The following is a 13,218-nucleotide window of genomic DNA, read 5'->3' on the forward strand; positions in this document are numbered from 1 at the left end:
GATGCTCTGCCCCTCCGGGGCGTTGCTCTGCCGCGACCAGAGCCACTCTAGTGCCTGGGGCAGAGGCCAAGGAGCCATCCCCAGCGCCCGGGGCCATCTTTGCTCCAATGGAGCCTTGGCTGTGGGAGGGGAAGAGACAGAGAGGAAGGAGGGGGGGGGTGGAGAAGCAAATGGGCGCTTCTCCTATGTGCCCTGGCCGGGAATAGAACCCGGGTTCCCCGCACGCCAGGCCGACGCTCTACCGCTGAGCCATCCAGCCAGGGCCAAAGAATGTTTTCTTAACAGACTTGTTTTGTGACTGAAGGCAGTTGCTGGGCTTTTCTCAGTAAAACATTCTCATGAGATTTTTGTATTTTCCAAGAATAAGGAGAGGAATGTGGTGGGATCCATAGCAGCAATAGCAATTAATGCCTTCTGATATTATGTTGCTACTAAGCTATCTTGCAGGTGCACTCTATGTATCTTTTTTTTTTTAAGATTTTATTGATTGATTTTTTTTATTTATTCATTTTTTTTAGAGAGGAGAGAGAGAGGGCGAGAGAGAGAGACACAGAGAGAGAGAGAGAAGAGAGAGAAGGGGGGAGGAGCTGGAAGCATCAACTCCCATATGTGCCTTGACCAGGCAAGCCCAGGGTTTCGAACTGGCGACCTCAGCATTTCCAGGTTGACACTTTATCCACTGCGCCACCACAGGTCAGGCGCACTCTATGTATCTTTAAGCAAAAGTTACTCTTGATGTTATGCCAATTTCTCAGTAAAACAAGCTTTTTGTAGTCTTGTGAAAAAATTAGGACACTGCATGAACTCAAGGCCATTTGCCTGAGCAAGCGGTGGTCCTTTGCTAGTCCTTGATGATTTCCTCTGCTAATCTCTCTCTGTGCCCTTGACTCACAACAATGGTAGAGTTATTAATTAGTACTAATCTTTTAGAAGTTTGTACCAATATTGTTATTGCTATTCAAGTTATTGTATAACTGTACTTTGAATGACTTACCACCTGATTTGTAGCTTATAGATATGAATTAACTGTTATCTAGAAATATGTAACCATAGTAAAACAAAAACAATGATGTATTCAAAATACCATGTGATTGTAACTTAGTGAGTGTGCATAAAAAGAAAGCTAGACTAGCATTTGGCAGAGATGCCTGGCAGTAAATGCTAACAAGAGAATAAAGAGAAAGAAAAGAATTCGGCTCTCTCACTCGATTCGTGCCAACGCCGTCTCTTCCTGTGGGACCCCTGGATTCTCCCCGGGGCTGGACCCCGGCACACTCTGACTGAGCTAAATGGCTTGTACATCTGTTGAGATTCTTCCCAACATAAACACCATCTCTTCCATGAAACATTCTTTGTTTTTTGTTGTTGTTTTTTTTTTTGTATTTTTCTGAAGTTGGAAATGGAGAGGCAGTCAGACTCCTGCATGCGCCCGACCAGGATCCACCCGGCATGCCCACCAGGGGACGATGCTCTGTCCATCCGGGACGTCGCTCTGTTGCGACCAGAGCCATTCTAGCGCCTGAGGCAGAGGCCACAGAGCCATCCTCAGCGCCCGGGCCAACTTTGCTCCAGTGGAGCCTTGGCTGTGGGAGGGGAAGAGAGAGACAGAAAGGAAGGAGAGGGGGAGGGGTAGAGAAGCAGATGGACACTTTTCCTGTGTGCCCTGGCCGGGAATTGAACCTGGGACTCCTGCACGCCAGGCCGACACTCTACCACTGAGCCAACCAACCAGGGCCTGAAACATTCTTTGCTCCAAGACATCCTCTGCCTAGCAATTTCTGTTGCAAATTAGGTTCCCCAAGAGGCAGATTCTGAGATGGCAATTCGTGTGTAGACATTTACAGTTGAACAACTGTAATGAACAACTCTGGGGTTAGGGGTGCTGACCTCCTGCACAATGGAAAATCTGTGTGTAACTACACTGCCCCCCTCCCCAGCCACAAACACAGATTCCCAGCTGTGGAGTTCACTTGAATAACAGATTTGAACTGCGTGGGCCAATTGGAAAAATCCACATATAAGCGAACCTGCACAGTTCAAATAGTTCAAAACCATGCTTTTCAAGGGTCAACTCTATTAGGGCATTACTGAGATCAAGACCCATTTGACAGAGGAAAGGAAGGAAGCAGGATTGAGCAGAGGGAGGATTTATCTGTGATGTCACAACAGTGGCTTCAATTAACTTCATAATAAGTGATAAAGCAGTGTTTGGCCTGACCTGTGGTGGCGCAGTGGATAAAGCGTCGACCTAGAAATGCTGAGGTCGCCGGTTCGAAACCCTGGGCTTGCCTGGTCAAGGCACATACGGGAGTTGATGCTTCCAGCTCCTCCCCCCTGTCTCTGTCTCTCTCTCCCTCTCTCTCTCCTCTCTAAAATGAATAAATAAAATTTAAAAAAAATTTAAAAAAAAAAAAAAAAAAAAAGAAAAAGCAATCACTGAACAACTAAGGAGCTGCAATGAAGAATTGATGCTTCTAATCTCTGTGTGTCTGTCCCTGTCTCTGACTCTCTCTCTCTCTCTGTCTCTGTCAAAAAAAAAAAAAAAAGAAAAACAAAAGTGATAAAGCAGTGTTTGATGTACAGAGTTGTTTGGTTGGGAGAAGAGGCTGGGCCTTTGCATACCCTCCTACCCTTAGATAGGCACTGGATGTGCGCTGCCTCTGAGGGGTGGGGAGTTCCCAGAGAGTCGGCTTCTCATTCCGCAAGACTCCCAGCAGCTGGGGGGTCTGGGGTGGGATGGGGTAAGGAGATGGCTATGGGTTCTTCAGCCTTGCCTCCCAGATCCAGATCCAGCCCCTTGGACCAGGGGCGTTGGGCAGCAACAACCACACGTTAACCCCTTGCTAGACTCATCCAAGCCTGAGGCCCTCAGGAGGCTCGGAGCCAGGCTCCCCCTGAAATTTCCTGCGCCCTCCTCACCTGTGCAGCTGAGTGCAGACTCAGCGTCTCAGCGTCCCAACCCAGGAACGCTGGCTGGAACCTGCCACATCCCAGCCAGGAGAGATTGGTGAGGACAGTTCTTGTCATTCTGTTCTCAGCATGTGATGGTTCTGGCTGAGCAAATCCTATCCATTATCCCATTTGTATGCCCCCACACCCCCTTGAGGTACGGTCTTTTATGAGGAAACCAGCTCAAAAACAGGAAGCTATACACCTGCTTTTAGACCTTTCTGGTGGAAAGGAGCTGAGCTCTAAGACCTCAAAATCCAAGAGCCAGGACTGTGCCAGAAAACTTTATATAAACCGTTTGGGTACATTGTGCCATTTGCCCTTCGGGGAGACACTCCCTCCATACCACCACCACACACCCCCAGGCTGGCACTGCTTTAACCCTTTCCCTCCCAGAGTCAGCACTGGCAAGGGCCTGCATGCTGCTTTGGGCTGGGAAGCGCAGGGATCTGAGTTTTGTTGATGAGCCGAATGCCCCCCCAGTCTTCCTCCAACTTGATGTCTCCCTGCTGCAGGGCCTGCTGGATGGCATCAACGAGTGTGTCGAAGGCCAGGTCCACATTGTAGTTATTTTTGGCTGAGGTCTCAATGAAGGCCATGCCCAGAGAGGCAGCCAGCTCCTCTGCCTCCTGGGCTGAGACACAACGCGCGCTCTGCAGGTCACTCTTGTGGCCAATCAACAGGAAAACTGCCTCGTGGGGACCCTGAGAGGCCATGAACTCCTGGTGCCAGTCTGGAATGTGTTCAAAGGACTTCCTGTTTGACACATCAAAAACCAGCAGGACACCCACCACATTCCGATAAAAAGATCTGGTGATGCACCTGGGGATTGGGGAGTAAGTTGGGAGAAGCTTATACCTTCCTCCAGAGGCAGGACATCCCTGCATCCACGGACTGTCTCCCCTACCCGCTACCCCACCCCTGCCCCCTGACCCCCTTACCCCCATCATAGCTCATTTCACACTGCCTTGTGCCCTGTTCCTGGTCTCTGTCCCCGCCAAGGAGACAGCGTGTTTCTCAGAGAGTAAATTTGATGCACACACTCTCAGGCCCATTTCTTATTCCGAGAGGAGCCTGATGTGTCCTGACTAAGGTCTGTTTTCCCCTTCTCTGCCTGGCAAACTCCCCCACGCATCCTTCAAGGCCAACACAAATCTCTCCTTTCTCTCTGTGTTCCTGTGGGCCCCTCAGCACTCACATCATTCGTTTCTCCAGGTTTCGATGTCGGTCCCTTCCCTGTTCCCAAGACTTGAATGGACCTCGGAGCAGGGGTGGGGTGGGGGTGGGGGGTGAGGGTAGACGGGAACACCGAGTCTTAAGCATCAGGTTCAGGGGCTTGACCCACCAGCTGTATTTGTAGGTTGAATGACTCAAGAGGAAGGACCTCGGACCCAGGGCAAGGATACACACACCTCTATTTGGGCCACTGAGGCTCACCCCTCTGAGGGATCTCCACGGCCCGGTGGACCGGCATGCCTCCCCCTTCTCGTCCTTCCTCCGCCCACCTCGCAGCCACAGCACCCTGCTCCACGCCGCACCTGAAGCGCTCCAGGCCCGCGGTGTCCCAGAGCTGCAGCTTGACCCACGGCCCGGCCCGCAGCTGCAGCGCGCGGCTGTAGAACTCGACGCCCACGGTGGGCTCCGGATGCGACTCCCGCTCGGGCTCCAGACTCCCCGGAACGCCCTCCACGTAGCGCCGCAGCAGCGACGTCTTGCCCACCGCCGCGTCCCCAAGCAGCGCGATCCGAAATTGGTAGCGGCAGCCCACAGCCTCCAAGACTCGAGTCTCGGCTTTTGTCCGTCTGGCGGTCATTGTTTGTCCGGCCCCGCCCTGCCTGCCCCGCGACCGGGAAGGGTGTCCCCGCCCCCGCCCCTCCCAACAAAGCCACTGGGGACTGGTCACTGGACAAAGGGGCTCTGGAGCCTGGAGAATTTTCCTCAGGAGACTTGACCCTGAGGAAACTAGCAAGTGGAAGCACCTGGGCAAGTCACTTACTCTCTGAGCCTCAGTTTTCTCCTCTGTAAAATGTGGCTAATAGTAACCCTTGAGGCCTGACCTGTGGTGGCGCAGTGGATAAAGCGTCGACCTGGAATGCTGAGGTCGCCGGTTCAAAACCCTGGGCTTGCCCGGTCAAGGCACATATGGGAGTTGATGCTTCCAGCTCCTCCCCCTGTTCTCTCTCTATCTCTCCCTCTCTCTCTCTCCTCCCTTTCTCTCTAATAAAAATGAATAAATAAAATCTAAAAAAGTAAATAAAAAAAAAAGTAACCCTTGATTCACTGGATGAAAAGATTGAACCAGATGTCTGCAGGAGGACGGAGGAGGAACAAAAACCAAACATGCACTGGCCTGAGACTAACAGTGCTGGAGGGGCCATGTCATTCATTCATCTGTTGAGATGGCTTCTCTCCCTAGCCCCACTCTGTTAGTCCACAGTTGGGTCTCTGCCGCTGGACCTGGAGACACCACTCTAGAAAGGTGATGGTTTACAGATGCTCCTTACCTGCCTGAGTGCCCCTTTCTGGGAGCCCCACTGACCCTGGCGTGGAGCCTCCTGCTCAATGTTCAAGTTCAATATTCAACAGCCCCCACTGCTTCCTCCCGCCTGCCTGTGCAGGGTCCCCAGGCCCAGGGGGAGGACGAGACACAGTCTGGTAGAAGGCAGAACAGACACAGACAACCGTGACCGCAGAGTCAGTGCAGTTGGCCTGTGGACTGGACCGCTAACACTTACGAGGCCAGAGGGTCAGGTTCACACAGCAGAGCTGGGACTCGCATCTGGGTGTGTCTCACTCTTTATTACCCCCTATATATGTTGCAAAAGGGGACTGCAAAGTAAGTCTCAAGAGGACCAGGACACAGTGGTCAGGTCCCAATTGGGTTAGGGGCAAGGGTAATGCAGACACATACTTCCAAGACCCACGCCACCCTTTCCAGTCTGGCCTTCCGGCAACCCAGAGCGTCAAGGCTGGAGTTCTGGCTGGTCCCAAACAGGTAGATTTTACCAATTTAACTGTTTTGGCAAATTGGCAGGATGAGGGGCATCCTCATTGTTGCAAAATCACATCATCGTGTTTCCTCCTCACACAACCTTGTGAGTAGGTGTTGCTATCCCATCCATTTCTATAGATGAGGAAACTGAGGCTCAGGGCAGTTAAATAACCAGCCTAAGCTCACTTGGCATGAAGACTGAGACTAGCTTCCAAGTCGACTGCAGGACCAAGCTGTGTTTGAGTGTTTTTTTATTTTTTTTTAAATTCATTTTAGAGAGGAGAGGGAGATAGAGAGAGAGAAGGGGGGAGGAGCTGGAAGCATCAACTCCCATATGTGCCTTGACCAGGCAAGCCCAGGGATTTGAACCGGCAACCTCAGCATTTCCAGGTCAACGCTTTATCTACTGCGCCACCACAGGTCAGGCCTGTTTGAGTATTTTTGTTTCTGGCTGGACAGTTTGGGGATCTGAGAAGGCCCGAGTTTTCTTCTATCTAACTCTAAACATGTCAATGAGAAGCCATATTGTCAGATCTGCCAGTAATTCTGGGCATTGGTCACCTGCATAGTAGAGCCCAGAGGACCCCATCTCTGCTTGCTGCCTACCTGCAAAGTAGGAGAGAAGCCTGAGAATCTAGGAACCATGAGGTGCCTCAGGAAGGGTGTGGGTTGGAGGGATCATCTCCACTGGTTCTGTCCAAACCTAGAGGGTCTGCCTCACTCCTACCTGCCTCACCTATTCCTCCATCAGGATGTCCTCCCCACTTTGCTCTTTTAGACTGGAAAATATTTTTTTGTGCCATGTCCTTGCAGATGCCCCCAGCCCCTTCTTTTTTAAAAAAAATTTATTTAATTTTTATTTTTTTTGTATTTTTCTGAAGTGAGAGGCAGGGAAGCAGAGAGACAGACTCCCGCATGCACCCGACCAGGACCCACCCAGCATGCCCACCAGGGGGCGATGCTCTGCCCATCTGGGGCATTGCTCTGTTGCAACTGGAGCCATTCTAGCACCTGAGGTGGAGGCCATGGAGCCATTCTCAGTGCCCCAGCCAACTTTGCTCCAATGGAGCCTTGGCTGCTGCATGTGAAGAGAGAGATAGAGAGAAAGGAGAGGGGGAGGGGTGGAAAAGCAATGGGTGCTTCTCCTGTGTGTCCTGACCAGGAATCAAACCCAGGACTTCCACACGCCAGGCCAATGCTCTACTGCTGAACCAACGGGCCAGGGCCTAATTTTTGTTTTTTAATTACTTTATTATTTTTTAAATTGATTTTATAGAGAGAGAGGAAGAGAGACAAAGATAGGAACATTGGTCTGTTTCTGCATGTGCCTTACCAGGGATTGAACCCGCAACCTCTGTGCTTCAGAGGGAAGCTCCAACCAAACAGAGCTATCTGGCCAGGGTGCCCCCAGCCCCCCCTTTTTTTTTAAATTATTTTTTATGTATTCATTTTAGAGAAGAGAGAGAAAGAGAAGTGGGGGGAGGAGCAGGAAACATCAATTCCCGTATGTGCCTTGACCAGGCAAGCCCAGGGTTTTGAACCGGCGACCTCAGCATTTCCAGGTCAAGGCTTTATCCACTGCGCCACCACAGGTCAGGCTCCAGCCCCTTTTTTACCTACCACTGGTGCTCTGAGCTCCAGCCATCCTGAGCATCTTCTCAGCCTTTGGCCAGGAACACTCCTCTTCTGCTAACGAACATCTACCTCAGGCCTCCAGTTAGATCCCTATCCTCAGGAAGCCCCTCAATGTGTAGTCAATGAGGTCACATGCCCCCCCCTTTTTTTTGTGACAGAGACAGAATCAGAGAAAGGGACAGATAGGGACAGACAGACAGGAAGGGAGAGAGATGAGAAACATCAAGTCTTCGTTGTGGTTTCTTAGTTGTTCATTGATTGATTTCTCATATGTCCCTTAACTGTGGGACTATAGCAGACCCCCTTGCTGGAGAAAGTGACCTTGGGCTCAAGCTGTTGAGCCTTGCTCAAGTTGGCAACCTCGGGGTCTCAAACCTGGGTCCTCCACATCCCAGCCCGACGCTCTATCCACTATGCCACCACCGCCTGGTCAGGCTCAATATGCCCTTTTTGTCCACCGTGATGTCTGTCTCCTTCCTAGGTTTGAGCCTCGTAAGGGCAGGGACCAATGGTTGTATCATCAGTGCTTGACACAAAGTAGAAATTCAATAAATATTTATGGTAGAATGAATGAATGAAAGGGGCTAGATGCCATTCATTCATTTAGTCAGGTAACACAATAGAGCAGGACTCAAGGAGAAGCAGGGTCAGAGAAGACTTCTGGGAGGAGGTGATGCTAAAACTGGGTCTATAAGGACACTGGGAGCTGGGGAGGTCACGGAGGAAAGGGGGGCTGGGCTAAGGCAGGGAAGCATGAAATCGCTTGAAATGCAGTCTGCAGTCATCATATGAGCGATCAATTGCTTCTTCCTAAGAAGCCCTCCCAAGACACCTCCACAAGACCTCATAGGGCCCCTCCCCAAAACCCACGCGGGCGCAGCTCCTCCTCATGAGCACGGCGCCTGAGAGACATTCCTTTTCCCAGCTTTGAAAATCTTCCCAGAGTGAACTCGAGGGCACGCAGAGTTTGGTTCATTTGTAGGCCCCATGCCCCGTGCAGGACGTTCAATGAGGGTTGAACTAAAGCGAACGAGCTGATTCCTCCCATGTGAGACGGTCCCAACCACACGTACGTCGGACTGGGAGCCAGACACAGCGTACCGCCCGCACGGAATGCAAACGGACTGCAACTCCCAGCGGTCTGCGCGCTGCTCCAATATTCGGGCGCGGCCGCGAGAGGCGGAGCTTATATATACTCCCGACGGACGCCCTGCTGTCCTTTCTGCGAAACGCCGCTTTCCGAGCCTTTTCTTAGGAAGTGTATCTGCTGCCATCCACACTGATCCTCCAGTAGTACTCACTCCCACAATCCCTGCACTCGCCTGGGCTGCCTCTCGAGGCTGCAGGATGTTGAGTGCGGCACGGAGAAGCCGGGCCTCCGCGCCTTTTGAGGCCGAGGTCCGGAAGGGCATGTTGGCCGCGTGCGCAGGGAGAAGGCCCAGCGCCCGGGAGGGCCGCGCCCTTCTTCCTCGGTCCGCGCAGCCCTTCGCTCCGGGGTGACCGGTAAGGCGGCGGGGTAGGTGCCAGCACCTGAAGTGGCTTAATTTGGGGGAGGCTGTGTTGTGTCAGCCAGAATTTCTGACCCTACCTTTACTACCAGTTGGGTGACTTAACCTTAATCGACTGGCTGCGCAACACGTTACAGAAGTCACCCGGATAGATGTAAGAGCAAGGTGTTCTGGAGGCTGAGTTTTAGAGTCCTTCAGGTATTAAATGGTAATTGGGATCTGTAGGATGTCTGGGAGTTTTGGGGTTTTTTTTCCCTTTTGGTCTCCAGAAGGATGAATTTCAGTAGGCAATAATGATGCACAGGATCTAGGTTGAGTCTTAGGGCTGAGCAGCGGTTTGGGCTGTCCTGTGAAACAATGCCCCGTGGCCCTTATCGAAGCTGCAGCTGCTTCCACATAGCTGCTGCGGTCAAAAAGGAGCCCAGAGTGACAGTTTTCCTTGACGGTCGCCGTTCTGTTTGCTGTAACTGATCTGCAACATTTCGGGAAAAGACAGCACTGCCAAGTACCTTGCGTTTCTCATACAAATAGACCTTGACTAAAATGGACGTTCCGGAGGCCATTAGAAATGTTGATAGAGCAGCAAATTCTGTGTGTGCGCGCGCCATGAAAACTGCTGATAGGGTCCTGCATGTAGAATTAACAGAAAGAGGTTTTTGACAAGTAGCTTGTTGAAGCCCAGATAGCATGGAGGGGTAGGGGGAGGTGGTTCGACATCTGTGTGGAGAAATCCTGTGGCAAGGGGTACAGGTCTTGGTGATGCTTTGGGTCATTGCCCATCAGTAGCAGGATCGTCCTAAAATTTATGATTCTGGAGCCCAAGTAAGATCCTTCAGGGCAATTTCGTTCTCATCTTAGCTGTGCCACATGAAGATTGCAGGATGGCTCAAGTTGCTTTTTGGTGAGTGAGAACTCTGGAGTCGTGACAGTGATGGAACACAACCGCCTCAGGACCTGGTCTGGTAGGTTTCTCATGCAGACTTAATTTGGGAGCTATCTGGGGGTCGGTACAGCATGTTTCCAAGGGCTGTGGCTGGTTGTAGCCATAGGATCTCCAACTGCATGCGAGAGCAATCTGGAGAGACTTTGACAGCTCAGGTCACCGTAATACCTGCTGCTGCCACTCGCCTTTCCTATAGTATCTCAGGACCTGGGCTCTGGAGCCATCCACCTGAGTCCAGGTACTTCCGTCAGCTTCCATGCAGATGGATGTGTTGGATCAAGTTTTTCATTTAGAGCTTTCATTTTTATTTATTTTCTGCAGGTTGCCCCCATGTTTCCTGGCAATGTCTGATACTGAAGAAGCTGACGAGTTTGTTGCTGTCCCTGTGCTTTAGAACAAGGTAAAGTTAAATGTTGAAGACAACCTGACCCTCCAGTTCCCTTTCCCATCGGATCTGAATACCGGTCTTGGTGGTCGTAAAAGGAGGAAGAGTAATCCTGAAGCTGGCCTCACAGTGCTTGTCGTCTGTTCTCTAGCACATAGGCTGATTTCAAACAAGGTTGAATTCCCTTTGAACTTGAATCCTCTCTAAAATGAGATAAAAGGAGGAAGGATGTATTTGAATCTTTGGGCAGTTGGTATAGTGATTGATGGCTAATATTTCTGTATTTGGAAAGGATTTATCAGCGGCTTTCTTGCCCTTTGATCATGTCTTCCCTTTTTTTTAGTTACTAGTAAGCTGTCTTCATCTGTGATTAAGGATCTACAGAATTGGGTAAGTTGAATGACTTCTTGACATCATTTATAGGTGGTCTGCCTTGTGTGCTGTATTTGTTAGCTGCTGATGGCCAGAGAACAAAAATAAATGTTTACGGTATGATTTGGTCTGTTAGGCTTGCCCACCCAACGTCCAGTATCACATACTGCTGTGAGTAGAATATAACAAGGGACAGCTCTGCACTGTGGGCAGCAAGGACCGAGTGCTGTGGCTCTGCTATAGAGAGCAGCTTGAACTCTTGCTCCTGTGGGATAACCTCCAACCACTGAGTCTTACCCTTCCCCAGGGGGAGTGGAGATGGGTTTGGTAGAAGCAAGCTGTCTTGTCTAGTTCAGGCCATTTTTCTTCCAGAGTGACTGGTCTGGGATGAAACCTAATCTGAGTGGACATCTGTGGATGATAAATGCGGATATGGGACTGAGACCAGTTTTTAGGAAAATCCTGGGTGGCATTGATTAGTTGGAACAATATTCACACACTGGCTTATACTTCCTTTTCAGGAGAAGCTCTACAGGAAGAGGCAACTAAAAGACAAGTTTGTGAAGGCAAGACTGATTGTTCCTTGAGCGAGATCCAGGCTAGGACAGACACTAAGTAACAGTAAATCCTCTCAGACTCCTCCCCATGCTCCATGGCCTGCTGGTCTTTGCCCACCCCTTACCTGGGGCAGGCCCCCTATTCAATCTGCCCTGCAGCATGGAGGACTGTCTTGTGTGCTAAGTTCCCTTAATAAACTCTTGATGTAATGAAGTTGTCAGGTACTTTCTTTTGGGCTCAGCCCTAGGAAATTGTCCCAGCGGCTTATTTTATTTTATTTATTTTGTATTTTTCTGAAGTTGGAAATGGGGAGGCGGTTAGACAGACTCCCACATGTGCCCGACCGGGATCCACCTGGCATGCCCACCAGGGGGCGATGCTCTGTTGCAACCAGAGCCATTCTAGTGCCTGAGGCAGGGGCCATGGAGCCATCCTCAGCGTCCGCCAACTTTGCTCCAATGGAGCCTTGGCTGCGGGAGGGGAAGAGACAGAGAGGAAGGAGAGGGGGAGGGGTGGAGAAGCAGATGGGTACTTCTGTGTGCCCTGGCCGGAAATGGAACCCAGGACTCTCCTGTATGCCAGACTGATGCTCTACTACTGAGCCAACCGGCCAGGGTCCCAACAGGTTATTTTAGGTGGAAACAATGACCTTGGTCATCTTGCAGCTGCTGTTACCTGGCATATGTGACCAAGACTGTGGAAATAATATCTTTAAAAAAAAAATTCCTCATGTTACTGGTTTTTCCCTCCCTAAATACTTCATGGACCCAAACTAAATCATAGTCTCAACCTCTTCATCAAAAAAGCCTAACCCAGTCTGACCTGTGGTGGCGTAGTGGATATAGCCTCGACCTAGAACACTGAGGTCGCCTGGTCAAGGCACATGTGGGAGTTGATGCTTCCTGTTCCCCCTCTTCTCTCTCTCTTTCCCTCTCTAAAATAAATGAATAAAATCTTAAAAAAAAAAAAAAAGGTCTAGCCTGACCTGTGGTGGTGCAGTGGATAAAGCGTCGACCTGGAAACGCCAAGGTTGCCAGTTCAAAACCCTGGGCCTGCCTGGTCAAGGCACATATGGGAGTTGCTTCCTGCTCCTACCCCTTCTCTGTTCTCTAAAATGAATTAAAAAAAAAAAAAAATCTAACCTTGCCTGACTAGGCAGTGGCACAGTGGTTAGAGGGTTAGCCTGGGACACTGAGGACCCAGGTTTGAACCCCAAGGATGCTGGCTTGAGCCCCCGAGTCAGGCACATATGAGAAAGGACTAAGGTGCTACAACTGAGTCGATTCTCATTTCCCTGTCTGTTCGCCCCTCACTCAGTCACTAGAAAAAGTCTTAGTTCACAAAGGATAGTATAATCAGTTCCATGATTGCAATTAGGCACTTTAACTCAAGTTATATTTCCCTTGTCATCCCCCACCCTGTTCCTCTGGCACAAAACCAACACCTGATCTAGCATAGACCCAGACTCCTCAGGAAGAGGGTCCTGGGTGTTAGGAGGTCTGCAATGCAACTTGGCTGCCACCCCTCACTTCCTATTACATACTGGGCTATGGAATTTTCCCCTTAGCCAAACTTGAAGCAAATGTTGGGGGGAAAAGTGCTTGAGTGGCAGATGGAAATTGCCCATATTTGACATACAGCAGGTAATACATACATTCTGATCTTAGAAAACATGAAGGATTTAGGTGTCTGTCACGTAAGAAGGGTCCCTGGCTATACTTATGAATCTACTTTGGTTCATTCCAAACTGTCCTTATCTTCAAGAGAATAGATAACTTACTGGATGATTATTATTCAAAGACAAAATGGGAACTCAGTTCAATCCTCTTCAACAGTTAGTGCCTGGGTTTTCAAACTCAGCTATATTAAATGAAGG

At 50.2% G+C, this 13,218-nt stretch overlaps 1 protein-coding gene, 1 long non-coding RNA gene and 4 other non-coding genes across 8 annotated transcripts; 5 read left to right on the top strand and 1 right to left on the bottom strand.

The window, feature by feature from the left end:
• Nucleotides 1–3,233: 3,233 nt before the first annotated feature.
• Nucleotides 3,234–4,766, bottom strand: RAB42 (RAB42, member RAS oncogene family). 2 transcript variants are annotated; one of them, XM_066265108.1, is made up of 2 exons: nt 4,488–4,766; nt 3,234–3,771 (listed from the first exon to the last, which is right to left on the bottom strand). In XM_066265108.1, the coding sequence occupies exons 1-2, from the start codon at nt 4,760–4,762 to the stop codon at nt 3,348–3,350; spliced, it is 699 nt and encodes a 232-aa protein (XP_066121205.1). In that variant the 5' UTR covers nt 4,763–4,766; the 3' UTR covers nt 3,234–3,347. The 2 variants fall into 2 exon arrangements, with proteins under 2 accessions (XP_066121205.1, XP_066121206.1); XM_066265109.1 differs by having other exon boundaries at nt 3,234–3,682; nt 4,488–4,597.
• Nucleotides 4,767–8,790: 4,024 nt separating this feature from the next.
• On the top strand, nt 8,791–11,551 carry LOC136331441 (uncharacterized). Of its 2 annotated transcripts, none has more exons than XR_010730484.1 (5): nt 8,791–9,092; nt 9,943–10,046; nt 10,349–10,427; nt 10,756–10,802; nt 11,306–11,551. It is a non-coding gene; the product is annotated as an uncharacterized lncRNA (long non-coding RNA). The 2 variants fall into 2 exon arrangements; XR_010730483.1 differs by having other exon boundaries at nt 8,791–9,079.
• Nucleotides 9,448–9,582, top strand: LOC136332811 (small nucleolar RNA SNORA16B/SNORA16A family). Its single transcript, XR_010730947.1, has one exon. It is a non-coding gene; the product is annotated as a small nucleolar RNA SNORA16B/SNORA16A family (small nucleolar RNA).
• Nucleotides 10,095–10,225, top strand: LOC136332368 (small nucleolar RNA SNORA44). The gene has a single exon (XR_010730639.1). It is a non-coding gene; the product is annotated as a small nucleolar RNA SNORA44 (small nucleolar RNA).
• Nucleotides 10,455–10,587, top strand: LOC136332389 (small nucleolar RNA SNORA61). The gene has a single exon (XR_010730658.1). It is a non-coding gene; the product is annotated as a small nucleolar RNA SNORA61 (small nucleolar RNA).
• On the top strand, nt 11,161–11,234 carry LOC136332446 (small nucleolar RNA SNORD99). Its single transcript, XR_010730709.1, has one exon. It is a non-coding gene; the product is annotated as a small nucleolar RNA SNORD99 (small nucleolar RNA).
• Nucleotides 11,552–13,218: the final 1,667 nt, after the last annotated feature.

Source organism: Saccopteryx bilineata, chromosome 3 (assembly GCF_036850765.1).
Source record: "Saccopteryx bilineata isolate mSacBil1 chromosome 3, mSacBil1_pri_phased_curated, whole genome shotgun sequence".
NCBI classification, from domain to species: domain Eukaryota; kingdom Metazoa; phylum Chordata; class Mammalia; order Chiroptera; family Emballonuridae; genus Saccopteryx; species Saccopteryx bilineata.